The 21,757-nt window shown below is 51.4% G+C and overlaps 6 protein-coding genes across 6 annotated transcripts; 2 read left to right on the top strand and 4 right to left on the bottom strand.

Moving 5' to 3' along the window:
* Positions 1 to 334: 334 nt before the first annotated feature.
* On the top strand, positions 335 to 4,476 carry COCVIDRAFT_29750 (hypothetical protein; the record flags this gene model as incomplete). The annotated part of the gene is made up of 3 exons (XM_014697493.1): positions 335 to 719; positions 856 to 922; positions 1,119 to 4,476. The coding sequence occupies 3 exons, from the start codon at positions 335 to 337 to the stop codon at positions 4,474 to 4,476; spliced, it is 3,810 nt and encodes a 1,269-aa protein (XP_014552979.1).
* Positions 4,477 to 5,357: 881 nt separating this feature from the next.
* On the bottom strand, positions 5,358 to 8,231 carry COCVIDRAFT_29749 (hypothetical protein; the record flags this gene model as incomplete). The annotated part of the gene is made up of 1 exon (XM_014697492.1): positions 5,358 to 8,231. One exon carries the CDS (start codon positions 8,229 to 8,231, stop codon positions 5,358 to 5,360), a length of 2,874 nt encoding a protein of 957 aa, XP_014552978.1.
* A 3,785-nt stretch (positions 8,232 to 12,016) lies between these two features.
* COCVIDRAFT_108925 (hypothetical protein) lies at positions 12,017 to 13,979 on the top strand (the record flags this gene model as incomplete). The annotated part of the gene is made up of 4 exons (XM_014697491.1): positions 12,017 to 12,653; positions 12,707 to 12,768; positions 12,816 to 13,413; positions 13,504 to 13,979. 4 exons carry the CDS (start codon positions 12,017 to 12,019, stop codon positions 13,977 to 13,979), a joined length of 1,773 nt encoding a protein of 590 aa, XP_014552977.1.
* A 2,926-nt stretch (positions 13,980 to 16,905) lies between these two features.
* Positions 16,906 to 17,724, bottom strand: COCVIDRAFT_108858 (hypothetical protein; the record flags this gene model as incomplete). Its single annotated transcript, XM_014697490.1, has 2 exons — positions 16,906 to 17,400; positions 17,497 to 17,724. The coding sequence occupies 2 exons, from the start codon at positions 17,722 to 17,724 to the stop codon at positions 16,906 to 16,908; spliced, it is 723 nt and encodes a 240-aa protein (XP_014552976.1).
* A 742-nt stretch (positions 17,725 to 18,466) lies between these two features.
* On the bottom strand, positions 18,467 to 21,093 carry COCVIDRAFT_40944 (hypothetical protein; the record flags this gene model as incomplete). The annotated part of the gene is made up of 2 exons (XM_014697489.1): positions 18,467 to 19,456; positions 20,170 to 21,093. The coding sequence occupies 2 exons, from the start codon at positions 21,091 to 21,093 to the stop codon at positions 18,467 to 18,469; spliced, it is 1,914 nt and encodes a 637-aa protein (XP_014552975.1).
* Positions 21,094 to 21,331: 238 nt separating this feature from the next.
* Positions 21,332 to 21,496, bottom strand: COCVIDRAFT_108843 (hypothetical protein; the record flags this gene model as incomplete). Its single annotated transcript, XM_014697488.1, has 1 exon — positions 21,332 to 21,496. A coding segment is annotated over one exon (165 nt), but the record flags the coding sequence as incomplete, so codon positions are not given.
* Between the last annotated feature and the right edge of the window lie 261 nt (positions 21,497 to 21,757).

Genomic DNA, 21,757 nt, shown 5'->3' with positions numbered 1-21,757 from the left:
CTGCTCCGAATGGCTGCTGCATCACTACTTGATTAGTTGCGGGCCCAAGCTCGTCTGATGCACCTAAGCACCTTTTCTTCTGGTCCATCAGACTGTAGGCCTTCTCACCCACGCCGTTGGCAGGACCCTCTTCCCTCCCATCGCCCTCACTGTCCCATCGCCCGCGTATCCGACCCTGCTTCCTGCGCCGCCCGTCTGCGCCCCTCCCATGCCGTCCGTTACGAGGGATTCGATGCCTGGTAGTCCCTGTACTTCGCGACGGTAGAAACAGAAACACTGGATCCATAGACACCCAGCGCGCCTGACGCCGACCAAGCCGCCGACGCCCTTCACCATGGATATCAACTCGTTGTTGTCGCCGTCGGACTCGCCTGCGGGCACTCCCACACCACAGCCCGCGCCTGCCGCCGCGTCGCCATCACTGCTACCATCGCCGAGTAAGCGCATGAGGCGCCAGATACCATCGCGGACTCCCTCTGGCCTTAGCCAGCAGGTCATATCATCGTCGTCGCCCCAGCCTCAGTCCCAACCCCAACCGCACCAAACCCTCCAGTCGCGAGGCCCATCGCCGGGCTACACCCAGATCGCCAATGGCGCAAGATCGATACACAGCGCCATGGGCACGCCCCAGCAAGTCTCGTCGCCTCGTGACGCGCGCATGACACCCCCGAATCCCATGTACCGGCAGGCGTCGACACCTGGTATGGATACACTAGCAGGTAGGTGCCCGCTTTCCTTTTGGCTATAACGTACGGCATCGCAAAGCCGTGGTCGAGTTGAAGTGAGGCTTGGGTTATGCGTCAAGGAGAAGGTGCATTCGTACAACTTCAAAAGTGGTTGCTGACAACTCAGCAGATCTCGCCAGTATGCAGCAGCAACAAGCTGCGCGACAGAACTCTACAGTTCATCAACGACCAGTCACGTAAGTGTATATATATCAGTGCTCGTGAACCATGTCACCGCCCGGTACCAATTCCACGTGTTTGTGGGGCTATTATAGGTCCAGCGGGTTATTAAGTATGGGCAACGCGTTTGGCCGCGGTCACGGGCCGTGGCTGCCTGTCATGGTTACTCGGTTTGTTTGCGACTTCTCACCCCAGATGCTGACTGTGTTGCAGACTCCAACACTTGGGACAAAACCTCTCCGGCGAGTCGGTAGCCAGCATCATGTCCGAACCCTCGCCGCGACCGCGCAATTTCATTACGAGATCTCTCGAGCCGCAGCTCATCGATTGGCTTAACCAACTCGACAAAACACTGCTCGAGAATCCATTCGATTATTACAGCCATGTCTCGCTTGTCACCACACTGCACCAAGGCCTGCAGAACCACCTCGCTTCGTTCGACGCCGACCCCAACGCATACGAACTTGTCCAGACACTCCGCGATGCTTACAAGACCATGTCTGACAAGTACCCATTGGGCGAGCTGCTCTGGCACTACCGACTCAATGATGAAAAAACACTGGCAAGAGATGTTGAAGAGCGCATGGGTGTGCTAGAGTTGCATAAGCAGGCAACCCAGGAAGAGCCTTACAGTGCCAAACTCTGGGCGGCGTACGGGGAGTATGTGAGCTACTTAGTCGCTTGCTCGTGGGACCAAGTACCACCAGAGGAATGGCCGGAAGAAGAACGTCTTATCGGTCGCGAGCTTTTTCAACCTCAGCTCTTGTTGGATGTGTTGCAGCAGGGTGCCGAGAGAGTCAAGTACAATCTTCAAGAAAGCAACCTTGTGTGGGATCGCTACTTGCAGGTGTTGGAAGAAGATCTCGAAAGAGGCGGCTTCAGCCAAGAAAAGGCGAAGAGAGTAGCCGCCATTTACAATGAGCGTCTGGGTCAACCTCATGCTACATGGGCAAACACACTGTCGAGATATTCCTCGTTCAACTCTAGGTACAACCAGAGTCATTACGAGCAAGTTATGGATGATGCAGTGCAGAAGAACACCCACATCAAACAACAGTACGCTAATCGCGAAGAATACGAATTCAAGCTGTTGCAAGCCATCCAAGCAGGCGACCAAGCCGCCGAGTACACCGCCATGACGAGGTATCTGAAGTGGGAGAAGCGCACTATGGGCGTCTACAGCTTCCACCTCGTCAATGCGCTTTATGAGCGAGCCACGCTCCGTTTCCCTGTTGACCCATCAATATGGGAGGACCATGTCGAGTTTCTTGTCTGGCAAGACAACCGTTCTGTAGACCTACTGAATGTCTTGGAACGCGCGACGCGTCACTGCCCTTGGTCTGGAGCACTGTGGTCACATCGGTTACTTACACTTGAAGCAGAAAACAAGCCATTCGAAGACCTCGAACTCGTCAAGCACACAGCAACCGGATCGGGCCTTCTGGAGCATACTGACTTGGATGAACTTATCAAGGTACAACTTGCTTGGTGTGGCTATTTGCGCCGGAGAGCATTTGATGACCCCCGAGCAACAGAGGATGATGTCGACGTTGCAGAAGTCGGCATACGATCTGCACTGGAATTTGTCCGCGAAGTTGGCATGAAGAAGCATGGCAGAGAGTGGACCGACCCCAAATACCGTCTCGAACGAACCCACATAAAATTCTGGCTCCAGCGTGGTGATATTGATCAAGCTCGACAAATACAAGAGTCTGTTGCAAAACACCAAGAAGACTCGTACGATTTCTGGTATCGCTACTACATCTTTGAGATGCTTCTCTGGGCACCACACTCAACCCGGAACAAGGAGAATGCAGGGCACCAGCTTCTGCCACCTTCTCTTGCCACTGCAGTATTGGAACGCGGTATGAAGCGTCTACAGACCATTGACCACCCGGAACCACTCCTTGAGATGTATGTCAATCATTGCGAGCAACACGAGACAGCTATCAAGGTTCGAAGCGCTGCGATGGAGCGACGGAGAGCAGAGCGCATCATCTCAGTTCGTAGGGAGAAAGAACGTGCACTAGCCGCCCAGACAGCGGTGTTGCAAGAGACGCCAAAGAGTCACGCGGCAGATGCTTCAAGCAAGCGTAAGAGGGAAGGTGGAGATGAGGAAGCAGTTCCGAAGAAGAGCAAACATGGAGAGACTGAGGAGGCTGCCGGTGCTGTGGTCAACGGCCAGGCCAGAGTGGCTAGCGAAGCCCCTTCAGAGGCTCGCTCCGCCGGACCTAAACGAGATCGCGAGCATACTTCAATCATTGTCAAGAAGCTACCTCCTAACACATCGCAAACTCGGATACGCCAATTCTTTACGGACGCTGGTACTGTGCGCAATCTGGTGCTGAAAGAAGAGAAGGATAGCTTGACTGCAGTCGTAGAGTTTGAGACGCCCGAGGAAGCTGATTACGCATTGAGCAAAGAAGCAAAGGGCTTTGATGGTCACGAGATTTCGATCGAGCGAGGCCAAAGCACGACACTCTATGTCACAAACTATCCCGCGCATGCCGATGAAGCATGGTTGAGAAATCTGTACAATCCATTTGGCGAGATTGTGGGCATTCGATTCCCTTCCCTGAAATATGATGCACATCGCCGATTTTGCTATGTGCAATTCGCCTCGGCCGAAGAAGCAATTGCAGCGACACAGCTAGACGGTACTGACGTCGAGGGGCTGAAGCTTGTCTCGAAGATATCGGATCCAAATGCCAAAAAGAAACGCGACGGCGCGACATCTGAGGGCCGTGAGGTATACGTCTGGCATCTCAACTTCAAGATTACGGAGCGTGAGATCCGAGACGCTTTCGCCAAATTTGGCAAGATCGAAAGAACCAAATGTCCCATTATCAAGAAGACTGGGAACAATCGCGGCTTCTGTTACATTGTCTACGAGACGAAAGAGAGTGCGGACGCTGCGGTTGCAGAGATGCATGAGAAAGAATTCCATGGTCTCAAACTCAATGTTGAGATTGCAAGTGACCGACCTGCAACGAAGCCAAAGATACAATCAACGCTCGAGAACCCAGAAGCCCCATCTGTCCATGAGACAGTTTCCGGGCAGGGCAATGGACCTGCAGATGCCGCTCTTAAGCCAGCATCATTCATGGACCGGTCTATCGCCATCCTCAACTTGCCAGACACTGTCCCCGACGTGCGCATCAAGCCACTTGTCGAACAGTACGGCTTCAAAAAGATCAAATTAGAGCCCCACCACGGCGGCGCCATTGTCGAATTCACAACCGTAGAGGGTGCAGGCAAAGCGCAATTCGCGCTAGAAGGCAAGGACTTTGAAGGAAGAAAACTCCGCATCGGCACAGTCCAAGACCTAAACAAACAAAAGGGAGAGTGGAAAGCAAGCAACAGCTTTGTCCAGCCCAACCGCGTCTCTCGCCCCACTGCTCCCCGCGGTGCCGGCCGTGGGCGAGGAAAACCAGGCCTCGCCCGCCCCATGATACCTAAGAGTGCGCTCCCGAGCAACGGCGAGCCAAAAAGTAATGCGGATTTCCGCGCGCAGTTCCTTAAAGAATCCACAAAGGACTCGACTAAGGATGCGGATAGGATGGAGGAGTAATGGCAGTTTTAGCAGCAGAAGAAAGAAGAAGAATATGCGGTTGGGGAGTGTTAGAACAAGGGAGAGAAGAAGGGGTGGGTGGGGTTTTTTAAGGGTTCCGTCGGGATTTGCATATCATAGGTCTCTCCTCCCACTCTGACACACATATATTATATATTGTTTACCCCCCAAATGTTCGACCTGGATCGGTTGACTGGGTTTTAGTCGGGGGTTTTTTTCTGGTTCTCATTTATCATCATCATATCATATCACCGTCATATCCCAATCATCTCTGAAAGAAGCGTTCAAGGAATAAGAAGTTACTGAGAAAAAAACTCCTAACGCCTATATACTTTATTCGCTAACATTGTTGCATCTTTCTGGCGTTTTTTGAAAGAAGGGAAGGAAGGAGGGGATATAAGGATTTTTTTTCCCTATCCACATCTCTCACCTCTATGTCTTTGTATCTCTCTTTTTTTTTTATTTAAGAGAAATTCAACTTAGTATAATGCTGAGCGCTTTGCTACAAAGTGTGTATCGTATTTGCCCATGTGTGTGTGTGTGTCCTTGTAAAGGGGCAGGCGGATTAATATAATGATTGTTTCATTCTATCCGCGTCTACCTCGTATACATTGTATTTGCAAATACAAGAGAGAATGGATGTTTAAAGTGCTAGGCTATGGATTCGACCTTGCTACACATCGTTTATTCGCTATGGTAATGAGGAAAAGAAGAAGAGGAAGAAGAGGGGGTATCTACAATATGCAAAAGCTCAAAGAATGCAACTCGCTAAACTGAAACAACAAAAAAAAGATGGCACAGTCAGGAGGTATTTATCACCACCAAATACTATCCGATCGCAATAACATCGACAAGGACGTTGCGGAGTGAGACTTGCACACCTAGTAAAAGCTCAATTCGTCTTCGCTGTCGTCGTGGTGGGCATTCTTCATCACGGCTCGTGTACTACTGACTCTACGCCGGGAGTTGGATCTGCTAGCCGGGGGTAGTGTTTTCTCTCGATTCTTGGTTCGAAGTGATGAGCGGGATCGAGGTCGGGCTGGTGTTTTACTGAGTTCGTCGCGGCCGGGTGAGGAATTTGTCTCTATATGGCGCGTTGAGCGACGGCGGGATTGCGATGGAGATCGCGTATTGGATTGCTCTGCCTCGGTCTCCGAATCTTGCTGAGATGTGCTCGATGCGTCTGTATCGCTTGCGCTACTTGAGAGGTCGAGGTCGAGATCGAGGGCTGGTTCGGTGTATGTTGGTATTTTTACATCGCGTAAACCGCTTTCGAGGGATTTTCTTGAGCGCTTAGGTCGGGTCCGTGAGGATTGTGTGTTGCCTTGTTTTCGGAAGCGACAGGAGCGCCTTGAACTGATTTCTTTTTCTTCAGGTAGATCGGCGTAGAATCTGACAGGTGGTGTGTCTGGAGGCGTCATGTGCGTTCGCTTCACCGGTATGACGACCTTTGGTGATGGCGCTCTAGTACGTTTTCCCAATGATGATGTGGAAGTGGGCTGTCTTTTCTTGATTGGTGACGATTGCGGCCCTGCATCATCCTCGTCTGCACAGTCGAATGTAGTGGCTTCCCACTCCGGAGTGGCGGGTACACTACTAGGGAGTTCGTTTTCGACTTCAGAAACATCATCCTTCTCTTCTTCTGATTGCACCGGCGTCGGAAGCAGTTCAAGGGCCCGGACGGGTTTGCCAATCTGACGCTTGGGATTCTGTTTTACAAACGGCGTGCAGGTGACCCATTCACCAATGCCTTCTTCCCACCTAAAGCCACCACCTGTCGCCGGAGAATCGTTCTTTGCTGGTGATTGCATAATAATTAGGCGACCCTGTATTTGCATCTTCTTCTCGACCTCACGTGCGAATGCCATGTGCTCAGCATCGCCTGTGCCGTGAGCAAATTCCAGTGCGGACTCTAATGCAATTCTCTTCAGTGTCCACAGCTTGTGCGGTAATCGACAACCAGATAGCGACATCAGTGCCGTAACGAAGCGTTGTAGTTGATCGAATCCATCGTCCTGCCAGATGCGACCAGTGCCACGTGCAGTCGATGAGACCAAGGATGGTAGAGGGCCAAATATCGATGCGAGATTGATGTCTTTTGAGGAATATTGTGAGGCTATCCAATTGATAATACCAACAGAGCCAGCAGTGTCAAGGGATACCACGGTTGGATCGCTCAAGCAGCTTTCAAGATGCAGGAGGCATGATGCAAATGCTATCCAAATGCCACGTTGAGCCATGACCTGGACATCGTTTGCATCCGCACCAAGAAGGTCGAGCTCATCCTTGATATCTTGTCGAGTAGCAATAGCAACCACGACCGCATCCAAAACTCGGGTAACCCGCTTTGCAGTCATCTGGCCCATGTCATCGTTACGGGAGTTGTTGACCAAAGTTATACTGCACAGCACGGTGAGGAGACTAGAAAACGTAGTGTCAAGCGCCTGCCGGAGTTCTAATCGTGACGATGGTACAAAGCGCCTGGAAACAGACCCAGTGAACTCATCTTCTAGCAGCCGATAATCAGGCAGGCCCATGCTTGCGAAGGAAACTGTCTCGAAGAATCGACAAACACTTGGTAGAGTGCGAGCATCATTCTCAGAAATGCTTCGTACAAGTCGATCCCAGACAGGGCGCATGCTATCGGTTGCCAGCCATTCGAGCGGCAGCAGCTCAAGAGCAACCATGTGCTCCAAAATATCGTAGAGCAGACGATGACGTCCAGTGCGGTGGACAAAAGCCTTGACTGCATGTAAAAAAGGCGACCGCTGCACGTCAAATAAGTCGGCCCGCGTGTTGATGGGCATAGTGATGGACTCTAGAAGCGGCGCATAAGCCAGTAGCAGTTGTTCTGCCTCTTCCCACGCATAGGCGTTTAAGCAGTGCGTAACGAGCATCAATGCATCCTTGAGGCTCAATATTTCGTCGGCAATGGCATCACATATCAGCGTTGTGGCATGTGTTCGGACGATCTGTCGAAAGTGGCGCCAGCCAAGTCCAGGGGCTTGTTCAAAGTGTGTCTCGAGCTGCTCGTATATTTCGTTGGCAATGTCCCGACCTTCTTCTTCTGCCTCTTCCTCGAGCCTGTCTAGCCTTGCGAAATGTTCTTCGAGTTCGATATAGGCCGGTAGTTTTCTCAAACAAGCGCCCATAAGTGATCTTGTGCCTTTCCGTGTCGGTTCATTGCCTGTTGAGGTGGCTTGGAGTAGGTTCGCGTATGCCTCCAAAGTGCCTTGGACGAGTTTGTGTACATCCCTAGGCACATCTGCTGCAGGTAGTGCTAGATTGACCAAAAGGGGGCCTCGATTCTTTGGGATTTTTCGCAGTGGTGATATGGGCATCTGCGGACTGCTATTCAATTGCCCGCCCATTCTCGAAATCAAAGGCGTAAAGGCAATCTCGCCCGGCCGGGAGACATTGCTAGTGGTATCTGGGCTGCCTCTCCGCGGTGCTGGTCTCCCTCTTCCCCGGGCGCCATATGTAGTCTTCTTAGCCGCTCCCGACTTCACGCCTGGTCTCCAATCTGGATCTCTCGCCTTCTCAAAACCCCGTGGTTTGTGGGCTGGCCGTGTAAAGTTTGTTGTCTTTTGGGGAGAACCTTTAGTGGCAAATGCCGAGGAAACATTGCGCGACTCTGTATTCGTAGGACGCGGTCGTTCGAGTTCTTTGCGCAGTTTTGCGAGTTTGGAGGAAAGCGGCCGCAGTAGACGATTGCATCGCGAAGTTGTCCATGGCAGGGCGTCGTCTGTTGACATGGCAATAGTTATATCGGTTAATTCATACGGGATAGATGTGTGCGGAAGAGCTGTGGGCGGTAGAATATGCTGTGCTATGTTACGGGCGCGTCGTCGTTGTCGTGATGCTTGTTTGTTTGTTTGACCTCATCGGTGGTCGGCGTTAAGCACGTGTTGTCTCCGCGCTACTAGCTACTCGAGATTCCCATTCGCTTTCCCATACACCACACTGCACCATGTACTTACAATACCCTCGCGAGAATTGGCTTGAAAGTATCGCATTCTGGAATATGCCATGACAGAAGCTAGTTTCATCCTACTTCCTTTTGTCGCAATACGAGATTTTACCTTGGTCTTGTCTACACCATTCTGCAATGTAGCAAAGTCATTGCTCGTAGACCAATTTGTAGAATGTGGTATGTAGTTTTCTTTACAGGCTACAGCCACGTGGTGGTTCGACGTTTACTACTCGGGAGTGGGATTGTAAGACCAAAGTCTCTTTCCACACATGTTGTAGCGGAGCATGTCCATTGCACAGCCGGCTCGCGCACGTGACTATCCAAAAGCTCGGTCTTTGGATAGACACAGCCCCCCGATGAAAATAGACGCGCAAGTCCGACCGACGTTTGAATGCCTGTCAAAATCCCAGGTTGACGTATTTTGCACGTGCAGAATTACGTAGGGCATACTACGCACTGATGCAACAGGCCGGGCCCACGGCCATGGACTCGATGTTGGTAACAGGGCCGAGAGGGTTTATAGCATCTTACCGTATGGTTGGGACTAAGTAAGTAAGTGGTTACTCATGCTTACGTATTTATTGCCACGGCGAGTTTATATACGCGTCAACTTGGCACTTGGTCAGATACGTCCTTGCTTTGTATGAATACTATAAACAGTGTTCCGAACACGATGAACTCAATTGAGGTGCATGTTTGTTGCATTGGTCAACGTTCGTATTTGAGCATCCGAGTAACGCCGACGCCGAACAAGCCTCGTTGGAAAAGTTCAAGCCTTGATTTGCTTATGGCTAGGTGGAAAACGATACGGCGCCTACCTGAGATTTGCAAGCAGCCATCGATCTACAGATGCTGCAGTCAGGTGCCAAGGAATGTCTTGTGCACATGGCGTCAGTGGTTGCTACTGGCTGGTAAGCGAGATAGGGAGCGACAAGGAAGGTAAAAAAGGAGATTGCGCATTGTGGATCAAATGCAAGCCACGGCCTAGACACCGAATAGGGAGCGCCATGAATTGACACCAGCGGCACCGTTTCTAGGCACGTGTTTGTTGACACGAGCTGTGGATAACGGTATTCGAGTACGGTAGCGTTAGGCGTGAACACGAAAGGGCGGCGGGAGGCGCCCGGCTCCGAGTCACGCGATTCTAGGTCGATAGCAACGGCCTTTGCAAACACCGGGCCTACGTCAGCGCTCGCATGTTTGTGTCACATGTTGCAAGCCATGCAGTGGACCGATGGGTGGAGAGTGCCTGCATCTCGAAACCAAAAAAGAAAAGCGAGAGGCGCCCGTCTCTGAAACGACGTGACTCCAAGAGGAACGGTTGAGGAAGTTTCGAGAGTGTGGGGCCAAGGCGGGCACGCCATCATTTGCGTGAAACAGTGGCAATCTAGTAGTTTCACAGGATTCCTGGTGTTATGCTAACATTGTCACCTTCGAGTACGTCGTGAGTCAGTCTTGACCTAGAGTGCGGTACTACCTGAGCGGCTAGGACTGACAGGAAGTGCCTTGGGCATGTCCCGCTTTCCACACTGTCTGTCAGGATGCTCCATCGCCATCGACTGGACAAGATTGAGGAAGCAAGCAAAGGAGGTTTTCCGAACCATGCATGGTCCTATCGCAGTTGCCAGTCCCAAGCCGGCGTCTCCTTCTTCACCCTGCTAGCGGACGATGCGAATGGAGCCCATGACTCTACCACCAAGTCGATGTAAACATATAAGTATGTATGTACGTACTCTATGTGTGTAGTATGTGTATATGGGCATGCAGGCCAGGGTAGACGGAGCCTGGTACCTTCTAGATGAAGTCGCTTTGTGACTGAATCTTTGGTAAATTAAACAGTATAGGCGTTTTTGGCCGTGCGCACATGGAAATAGGGTTGATGGTACTTGGGGCGTGACAACACCTGATGGCAGTGGAGTCACTTCAGGCTTGCATGGAAATTTCCGTTGGCAGTCTCGACTCGCTTTGCAAAAGGCGGAGGGCGCGACGATGGCATAGGGCAAGCGTATCCGAGTCGCGCAAATAGAATGCGGTTTGTGCGGGGGCCGGACAGGGCATATCCAAGAGGGCGTTTATCTGAATCGACACACTAAACAAGCGGCGGTTGTGGTTTTGACAGCAACCAGAGGGTCTCTCCGCATGACGGAAGAATCGACACGGCGATTTATGCAGGACCCGAGGAGTGGCCACGATTGGAATCGAGGTGTTTCGGGGCAGACATGGCCGGGGCGGCGCAGTGACATTCATGCATGTTCCCAGCAACGGTTCAAGGCAAACATGCGGGCGGCCGAGTGTGCGGCCGGGTGCTAGTGGTGACAAAGGGATGAGTGGAATTTTGCAGATTGATGTTGAGGCTCAAGGCAAATTAGATCTACTGCAGAGTATGGGGGAAAGGAAGGGGCACGGCGGATTGTGGCGCCCCATGTGCGGGCGGCAGATTTTGGAGGATGCGGTCGCTGGCTTGGTCGCACCGGCGGGAACGGGTAGATGGAGTGCGTGTCCAAGTAGGCGGCCGCTGTACGACGGCCGTTATACCGCAAAGAGACGGAGGCGGAGACGGAGGAGTCGTGGATAGATGGATGACGAAGGGTGGTCCTGGGTGGGCCAAGGCTGGCATAGGAGAGTGACAGGCCGGGGCATTGTTCGCCCAGGCGCTGTGCGTCGGCAGCGTGCGTACGGGTGTGCCTGGGGGCGTGGCAGGCGGTTGGCGTGTGTATCACGATGGATGGAGAAGGGCGCGATGACGTGCACACGGGCGAGCAACACAGCGAGAGAGAGAGAGTATGGGAGAGTTCGGAAGCGATGAAACAGGGTCGTCAGCGTGCAGCTCGCAGCTGGTCCATGGCTCTTGTGTGGCGTAGCGTTCGCTCGTCCTCGACTCCGTTCCGTTTCAGCATCCGGGGGCCCTAGCCGGCCGCCTTCAGGCACCATCCCTGCCCTCCGCCCCAGCCCTGTCCTCCAATCCTGAGGCTGCTGCTACCAGCAATAATCAAACCCACCACGCTCCCTTTCCTTTATCCACGCGGCCCTCGCGCCCAAGACGCCTTCTCTTCTTTCCCTCTCCTCACTCGCTCGTTCAACCCCCCCATAGTCGCTCTTTTATCGCCGTGGTTCGCCTGGCTCTGCTTTTCTTCGTCCAACCCAGGTGCTTGGTCTCGCTTCCCCCGCCGGCTCTTTCTCTCTCATCCCCTGGTTGGCGATTTACCCATACCCAGTCGACCATCAGTGCAGCTTACCCTCCCTGGCATCTGGATTCCACTCAATCGCCCACTTGGCCTGCTGCATATTAACCTGACCGATTCGGCCATTGTCCACGCTGCGCCAACTCGCGTCAATCCTGCACACCCCTACCCAGTCACCCCCAAGCTAAAGCACCATCTGTTAAGGCTGGGTCATCACGCACGCCATATCAACTGCTTCTTCTAGACCTTGCTCCACTGCACCAATCTGTCGTTTGCTGGCCAAGACAGAGTACACTCCCTACATAACATCATCCCCGCCTGCCACAGCGATTGATCCTACTCTCATCTTGGCCCCACTCTCGACAACTGCTCACTCCTTCCAGCCATGTCTCTGATGGAAGCTGCCGCGGGCCTCGCCAAGCGCGCTGGCCATGGAGAAGAAGATCCCACTGCTGGCCGCGAGAACGTCGACGTACAGCACTACCTTGGATACATCTGGTGGATCATTGTCGTCGTTTTCTTCGTCTACCAAGTCATTCTCTACTTTGTGCGCTACATCCGAACTGTCACATGCCTGAACAACGACACCCAGCGCTACTTCGCCATTCCCAACCGCACTTATGCCGCCTTCAAGAAGCACTGTCTCGATGCTCCTCTCTTCCGCACCCGTCACCACCGCGAGTTCAAGCTCTCCTCTGCCATTGGCGTTGGAACACTGCCCAGCCGCCTGCAGACCTTTTTCCTCGTCGGCTACTTTGCTGTCAACATCGGCTTCTGCGTGTGGAGAATTGACTACAGCAGCTTTGCCTCGGGTGCCGGTGAGCTCCTCAGCCGCTCTGGTATCATGGCCGTCATCAACATGATCCCATTGTTCCTACTTGCTGGCCGCAACAACCCCATCATCAAGCTCACTGGCATCTCTTTCGATACCATGAACTTGGTCCACCGCTGGTTTGGGCGAATCGTTGTCCTCGAGGCAATTGCCCACACCGTCTGCTGGATGGCCAACAAGGTTCACTCCAGTGAGTTCAAAATCACGCCAATCGTAAACAAATCAGTACTAACGAAGATGCAGAGGGCTGGGTCGCTGTTCAAGCCTCAATCACCCAGAGTGAATTCATCATGAGCGGTTTCATTGTAAGTCTCACGTGAGATTCTTTTCCATCGCCCCCTAACACGTACAGGGAACTGTCGCATTTGTCTTCCTCCTGATCCAGTCACCCTCGCCCATCCGCCACTCCTTCTATGAGGTTTTCCTGCACGGCCACATTGTCGGTGCTGCGCTCTCGCTCGGCGCCGTATGGGTTCACCTCAAGGATCGCGAGCAGCAGCGCATGCTCTACGGAGTCATCGCCCTCTGGGGTATGGAGCGTACCTGGCGATTTGTTCGCCTTGTCATGCGCAACGTTGGAAATGGTGGCACTGCCTGCGACGTTGAAGTCCTTCCCGGAGATGCCCTCCGTGTCACTGTCCGCATGGCACGCCCCTGGAACTTCCGCCCTGGCCAGCACGCTTACTTGTACATCCCCTCTGTCGGTCTCTGGACCAACCACCCCTTCTCCATCGCGTGGAGCGAGGAAGAGGAGGACCTCAGCATTGCCTCTTCCTCTGCCGATGAGAAGGGTCTCCCCATGAACCGCCAGGATATCCTCGAGCACCACAAGACCAGCATGTCCTTCATCATCCGCCGCCGCACAGGTTTTACCGACAAGCTGTTCCAAAAAGCCGATCTCTCCGCTGCCAAGCGATTTTCCTGCTCAGCCTATGTCGAAGGTCCTTATGGTAAGTCTAGAATCCTGTTTCTGTAAAGTCTTTGCAATTTGCGCATATTAAACCAATACCGCCGAACTACGCTAACGGTTACCCTAATAGGTGGTGAGGACCTTAGCTCCTATGGCACCGTCATGCTTTGGGCTGCTGGTATCGGTATCACGCACCAGGTCCCCCACGTGCGTGATATCGTTGCCGGTTATGCAAACGGCACTGTTGCTACCCGTCGCCTCACTCTTGTTTGGATCATCCAGTCGCCTGAGCACTTGGAGTGGATCCGTACATGGATGACACAGATCCTTTCCATGCCACGTCGTCGCGAGATCCTAAAGATTCTGCTCTTCGTCACCCGCCCCCGCAGCACCAAGGAAATCCACTCCCCCTCTTCAAGTGTTCAGATGTTCCCCGGTCGACCTAACGTTCAGGCCTTGGTCGACCAGGAGATGCAAGAGGGTATCGGTGCCGCCTGTGTCACCACATGCGGTACCGGTGGCCTCGCTGATGAGCTCCGCCGCGCGGTCCGCAACCGCGAGACCCAGTGGAACGTCGACTTCCGCGAGGAGTCTTTCTCGTGGTAAAGCACCTGTCACGTCATGTCTGATCTTGCCCCAACTCGGCAATACCATGTCTTTTCCTTTGCAAGCGTCTATCACTTGATCGTTGAAATCTTGTCTCATGTTTATTTAGAAGGGGAAATCAACGTCCGGATGCGCAACACAAAGAGGATTATCTACACATGCACATCTACTTCGCTGTACACATTAGCTTCCTTTCTTTTTCAAACCACATCATACCCTCCATCTGATATGGCTCCAATATTTTCCCTCACACTCCTTTTAAGATCCTTTTTTATATCCTGTGGATCAGGTCACGAAGACAAAACAAGCAACACGTGGTCGGGGAAACCTTTCGGTGGGTGTGCCCGAGGACAAAACGGGCTAATGGTTTAGCTATTCAATGTTATCCCCGTCACTACGTTTGTATGATTCCTCTTTTTTTTTCCCTCTCTCTTCAGGGCGCGGCAAATATCCCGATTCGGCGTTTTCCCACGGCCAAGGGGGGGGGGGGGTGGTGGCGGTGTACCTACCTTATCTCGCAATTTCTACCTTGTTGTACATATTTTCAATATAACCAATTTCTAGAATTGAAAAAAAATATCAAAACAAGCCCAAGAATCCATATCTACCTTTGTTCCTTCCCCTCCTTCCCCCATTCTTCCACTCTTCGCCTGCTCTTCGCACACTAACCCCTGCAGCGATCGCCACGCTAATATCTTCTAGCTTGCGCAAGCTTAGTGTTAACCAGCCCCCCCTCTCTCTCTTCGCCTGCAACCTGCACGTAGGTGGAGTCCCCTGCCCATATCCGGTATTCTGACAGGCTTGCAAAGCCTGCAAGCCTTGTTATGTAGCATGTATGTGAGTGTGCTGTGCTACTGCAGTGTGTGTATGCCCAGGCCACCAATCAAGCATCCCCGTTGATAAGGGAATTGCGACTTTGGTACACTTGCGTATCACGACGTTGAAGGGGGGGGGGGGTTTTTTCTCTCTCTCCTTCGCTGCCGGACCTAGACAGAAAATACTTACGGCAAAGCAACGGCGTGTGATGATTGCCACTGCTTTGAAACAGAAGTAAAGTTACCGCTTTCTCTCTCTCTTTTTGTAGAGTACTCCCGACGTTACATACGAAGTTAGTCACAACGTGCCGGAACTCCAAGGTAAACCAATGTTACCGTTTTACATGAGCCCTTTTTTGGCGCCCGCTCTGAGCCGGCTGCTTGTTTTCTTCCTGGTAGCCCTGGCGCCTATTATTTGTCTCAGGCACAGGGGTAACGGTGTGTTTGTAAGCGCTGTGTCATTCTCTAGCTTTTGTCTCTCTCTCGCTTGGGTTAATCATTACTTTATTGTTTTTTCTGGGGGGTGGGGGCAGATTAGGGTTTTTTTTCGTTTGATTAGGTTGGTTAACGGGCCGGTTGTTTCAGGTGGGGGAGGGGTGGGGAGTGTAATTGGAGATGGGGTGCTTGTTGTATGTTTTCGGAGAGCGGTAAGTAATGGTGCTTGTGGGTGGGGTTTTTTCTCTCATAGTGGTTTGCTGTAGGAGAGAGTGTGTGTGTTGTTTGGGTGGGTAGTGATGGGAGGGGGGCATAGGTGGAGATGAGAAGTGGGTAAGATGATGGCGTGGCGCGTACGTATGTGAGAAGAATGTCATGTCCGCGGTCCAGGAAAAGTAAATACTTTGGGGAGATTGGCGGAATATCCAGTGTCGCCGTCATGTTTATTTTCCTTTTTTTTCCGTATCAAACTTCACCGAAATATGTATCTACACAAGTACTTCTGATACACAAAGACTGCAGCTTTTTACCCAAAGTTGCACCCGTGGCTACCCAGTGTTTGTGTAAGCGGGAGCGGGAAAAAACAGATATAAAGTTTACATACGGCTGGCTGAGTCGTCACGACAACCCTTGCCTTCCGGTATCTTGGGCAATGTCAAACGTACGCACACGTTCTACTTACTTGGCAAACCCTGTGCGTCCGTGGACTTGAAACAAATGGGTTCTTAGAGGGGCTTGGGAAAAGGGCACGAGATGTCTGGTTGCGGCATGCGTAGTGTACCGTGATATCTTTGCCGGTCAAAGTGCGTTGTAGCGAGGAAGGGAGGAGAGTTCGATCCGAACATCCCCCTTCTTGCTCCCGTCTTGCTGACTGTTTTCCGTGCAGATCGATATGACACGGATGCACGTGCAGTCATCATGCGTTCCGTTGATCTTATTCAGTTAAGCTGTTTGTTCACCTCTGAATCTCGATGTTGACGCGAGGCATGGCGACATGCAGTATAGACGATGCAACCACTGCGTACGGACTTATGAACCTTGCTCTTCGCATTGGGCCAGGACGAACAATATCAGGTAGGAAGTCCGTGGTTAAATGGCCATAGGATTATATGGTGCCAGTATTGCAGTCGGCCAGAAAGAACTCAACGTTCAATCAGGTATTTGCTATCTGCATTGCATTGCATTCCAAGTTGCGACCTTGCCCCTCGCGACCTTGCGATATGTGTGGTAGTTCAATAACCGGGCTCGCTCACCGGCTAATTTACCCCAACTGTGCTCTTCCACGTGGTCGCCTTCCTTCTTAGTCGCGTGCGCAGGTAATATTCGCTGTTCCGATTGGGATTGTAGGTGTACAGTAGTGGTTCGGTTAATGTGGCACAGGGTCTTACCAGGATAATGTTGGGACTATTGATGTTCCTGTTGGAACCTTGTATGTATAGAAGGATTCGCTAAGGTATAGACAGGCGTAGGCACTCTACAGTATGCATGGCATACTGCTGCCGGCAGATAGCCAGGGTCTAGACCGTGGGAGTTTTTGTTTACAACAGCAACATCCAAGTGACGTAGGGCACTCGGTACAGAAAAAAAAACTTAGAGGTTGGGTGGCATGTGGAAATTGCGATATGGTGCTGAATACCCTGCTATGTGCAATCTCCAAATTAACAAACTCGGAAGGTTTAAACTGCTTCGGGACTCTGCTGCGTGGCTGCATCTTCCATCTCGAACCTCTTTTGGATTCCTTCCCACCCTTTCCTAACTACATCCGCCATAGCCTCACCCATCATGTGGCCCTGGCCCAACTTCTTTATCGCATCTTCCACACTGCATAACTCGCTCTTGAATTGCCTCTCCATATTATCCACGCCCGTGCCCTCGTGATGTCTAGGCTCGTACCCCTGTGGCTCCATCGCAATTCTCGCTCTCAATGAGAGATTCTCCGGATAACGCGGTGGAGGTTTGTACGGCGATCCCAGTTCTGTTTCGAGATCCCCCTCGAGCAACGGCGGCAGCGTCTCCGAAATGTACCAATAAACCACATACTGATACTCTCGCAACGGCATCAACTGTAACAGAACGGGCTCGGCGGTATGCGTCGCAGCGTGGACACGTGGATGAGCTTGCGGTTGGCAATGCTTTGTTGGTAGAGGGAGAAGCCGGTTTCGATACCCTGACTTTGTATATTGCGTATTGCATTAGCTCTTGCGAAAACAATCTACAAACTCTTTTTTTCCTCGGGAAAATGCTGATAGACTTGTGTTGGGACCCACCTCTTCATACCCCTCTCGCTCTGCACCTGTTCCACTCTCTTCGCCTGCATCTCGTCGTCCTTTGGGCAAGAAATATACTTTGCGCCCGTGTTGCTCGTAGCTGCATAGTACCACGCGCCCAGTTGCAAGATGGAAGATAGCTACTCCCCCGCCAACCATGAACTTTGCGCTATCGAATTGCGCGGTCAGCGGGTGAGGGGTATACATGGCACTGTTTCTTCGTGACATGGTTCTGGCGATCGTGATATAGAAGTTTGTGCGATTGCTATAGGATGCAAAGATCGTAGGAATCGGAAAAGGCAAATGTGAGGGAACAGTGTTCAAGTCACGGCAGTGCCAATGGAGAGCAGGCACAAGATCAGGCTTCTGCCTAATCGTAAGGAAGCCATGATGCGAGGCAGTGGGTGCTGAAACGATGTGTGTGTGGTCGAATTAGAGAGAGAGAGTATAGTGGGGCGGATGACGTTGAGTGCATACCCCGCCAGTTCAGTGCTGCGGTGCAAATTGTGAAAAGAGTATATATTTGATGGCGCTTCAAAAACCTTCATCATCGGAACAACTGGCCTAATGGCCCAATGGCAAGGCGCTTGACTACGATTAAGTTCAATATCAAGAGATTCCAGGTTCGACCCCTGGTTAGGTCACACTATCAGTTTTTTTGCGTTCACATCTAAGAGGCTTCTAGTGGGTTGCCTATTTTTTTGGCCTTGTTTTGCCGGGATCATCGTAACGGCCGAACCGAGTACTATAGTGAGGCTGCTACCATTTGAGCAAATATCAGCAAACCAAGCCTCCTAGGTGAAGAGACAAATCAAAATCTATTTTTGGTGTGTTCAGTATATTATGTTGTGCATCCAAAGTCCTATTCACTAATCCAAGTAAATCGCCCAGCTCTAGATACGAGCTAAACGACTATAAGTTGAGCAAATGTATTGAACAGGATCATGCTAGAATTATGTATTATAAATATCTACAAAATCGCAATGCCAGTCAAATCCCCTAACTCGGGGAATAATACCTTCTTCTTTCGTGTCTGAAGATCAACCGCATACACGCCACCCGCAAGGTCACTTACATACACAACGCCCTTCTCCAGGTCTAACGCAAGCCCAATAGTCTCATGAAATCGGCTTGCAAGGATTTCAATTCCCCCAATTGGCTCCTCGCCGCCTCCAACAAACGCTCTGTTCAATGTGTTACCCCTCGGCGGATCCCCACGGTCCGTCCAGTACAACACGGCATTCTCCTCATCCAGCTCTAGGTCAATCGGCTCAGGTAGGTTCTCGAAAACCTTCTCACGCACCTCCGTGTTATCGATGCGTGCGCGGTAGATGGCACCGGCATTTCCCTTTGATGCGCCCTTTTGCGTCCAGTAGAACCAACCTCTGCGTTCGTCGACAGCAATACCGACACACCAATTCCGCGTATCTGCTGCATCTGCTGTGATATTTGGATCGCCCGTTGATATGAGTACTTCAGGCTCCTCTGTTGCCAGTGGCATGCGCATGACTTTCATGCCTTCACGGTCGCACCAGTAAAGAGTGCGACTTTCCTTTGCCAGAGTAATTTGCTTGGGCGTCCAGACGCCCTTTGTGCCAGTAGGGACGATAATCCGGCGGTTGGAGCCGTCTAGTGAGGCTGTCTCTATGCTGCCTGTGTTGGTGGAGAGCGCAGTGCCCATGTTTGTCCACCACATAGTGCCATTGTTGTGATCAATTGTCACTCCGTCTGGCAGTGTTGGTAGCGACGAGACGACAGGCTGCAAGTCGCTGCCATCTGTATTGCAGGAGACGATGCGGCCGCCAGAGTGGTTGGGTGAGGATAGTGATGCGTCGAGGATGTAGAGACGCTGTTTCGACGGAGCTTTCTGGGGTAGCTCAGTGATTGACGGCATAGTGTGCGTTGTAGGATATCCCAATGTAATGATTTGATATAATCTGATTTTTGCAGTGAAAAGAAACTCGAAGTTATTGAAGAAGATACAGAGTTGGCAAATTTTCGTGAGGTGTTAGTCTTCCACTTCTCAGCTCCTCAACCTTCTATATACATACATACCAGCACCACTCCAGTTACCACTACAAACCTATTCGGGCCAAACTCGGATCCACCATACACCGACTCCATACGCGTCTTTCATGCCCATCCCACTTTTCGTGCACGTTTGCAAAGTCGGGCGTGCTAGTTTGCTCGGCCGAACTTGTGCGTGCGCCGTCACGGTAAACTTACCATCTCTCCAGGAAAATATCTCAACGGAGCTGATATGTCAACCTCACCCTGTGACGTAAATTTCAGTTTGAATTATGTAGATCATGTAGAGAGGCAAAGAAGATGTATGTGTATCTAAAAAAGAGACAATTTGACCGAAGGGTCCATCGCCACTACGTAGCCCCTGGTCCGCAGCGCCACGTGGGATGACGTCATGATTCTCAGAGAATAATCGTAGATGGGAAAGCAAATTCAAAATATGATTTTGATATGCGGAGTTCATTGTAATGTCTGAGTAGATGATAGTCGATGTACCATAGAAATTGACTTTATTGTAATCACGACAATAGAAATTGTAAAGTAAATCCCGAAGGGTATCAATTTATCTTCTCCTAGTCTTACAATCTACTAGTTCTTCCTCTCTTCCGCATAACCATCCCATTCCTTCCTTAAATTTAACAGTCTAACTAACTCTGAATCCCGCTGTGTGACCAAGTCATCAAATTTCCTCTCAGCAACTGCTTCTGTTGTGCCCTCAACCCACTTCTTCTTTAGATCATCATCTAGTATAGGATCCTTTTGTGCCCACCACGTAGTCAGAGGTCCCAAAAGATGATTCGCCATGTGCTGTGCACCCTGCTCGCCGCCTGCAAGATGAAATAGCGCATTAGGACCCATAATACCCCAGCGTAGTCCTGGTCCATACGCCATGGCATCGTCGATATCTGAGATGCTGCAAATATCGTTTTGAACCATGTGCAGCATCTCGCGCATGAGTGCTGCCTGTAGTCGGTTGGCAATGTGTCCAACCACTTCCTTCTTGACGTGTACAGCTTTCTTGCCGATAGCTGTGTAGAACGCCATTGTGCACTCAATCGTCTCTGGCGCGGTTTGCTCGCCACCAACGACTTCTACGAGCGGAATCAAATGCGGCGGGTTAAAGGGATGTCCGATTACGATGCGCTCTGGGTGTGTGTCCGCACCCATACCAGACTGGATGGATGTGCAAGTCAGGCCGCTTGATGAGGTGGCGATGATTGTGTCGGGGCGCACAAAGGCGGCCATGTTGTTGAACAGTTGCTGCTTGAGATCAAGGCGCTCCGGTCCATTCTCTTGCACAAAGTCGGCATCTTTGAGGGCTGTAGCGAGGTCGGTAGTGAAAGTGATGTCCCCGGGAGATGTATTAGGGTTCTTGAGTAAGCCCAGAGATTTCAGCACAGGAAGTGCGTTTTTGACGAGCTTTCGCAGCGTTGCTTCGGCGGCTGGATTGATATCAAACGCCGTCACTTTGAGGCCTTGCGCGAGGAAGAGAGCAGCCCATGATGCTCCGATTGAGCCACTGCCGATGACAGTGATGTACTGAATTGGCACTGAAGTTGTTGAGTGTGGCATCCTGAATTGAGGATATGAAAATCGATGACTTGAAAATACTCGGACCTAAGCACTATGTCCCCATCTTGTACATATAAATTTCTACTACCTGCAAGCATCCCATCGCAAATCGCTGTGTCTGTCAAGAGACGTTCGCACGAGAGACCATAACACCGATTGATCACCGAATGATGTCAGACCGCCGATGTGATCGCCAATTGACCGGACCGGACCGATATCTATGGACCCCGTTCCTGCATCACATCTGGAAAATATCTTTCAGCAACGTTCGAAGATATGATGCAAGCTCGCAGAGGTCATGCCCGTGCAAGGAAAACTGGCGCGCGGGAGATCTCGGCCAACTTACTACATAGCAAATATGGAATAGCGCGGCACACCTCATAGCCCTGCACGGATGATGGTATTCGTACGAGGATGAGGGAGGAAATGATGAAGTATGTCCGAACTATCTCCTTCTTTACTGGATCGGAGGGACGTATCCGTAGATTCTGAAGGATCTTGTAGGTGAAGAACCTGGTCAGAGAACTTCAAGATAGACGATATAAGAGAGGCTTTGCGTAAGTAAACTAGCATTTGCTCATCATCTTCCACAACTCTACCAAAACACTTCATCACACAGTTTCATTTATTCATTATACCCTAATCTATTCTACTGTTAATCACC

Source organism: Bipolaris victoriae (assembly GCF_000527765.1).
Source record: "Bipolaris victoriae FI3 unplaced genomic scaffold scaffold_97, whole genome shotgun sequence".
Classification (NCBI taxonomy): domain Eukaryota; kingdom Fungi; phylum Ascomycota; class Dothideomycetes; order Pleosporales; family Pleosporaceae; genus Bipolaris; species Bipolaris victoriae.
This window is presented reverse-complemented; position numbering and strand designations above follow the sequence as displayed.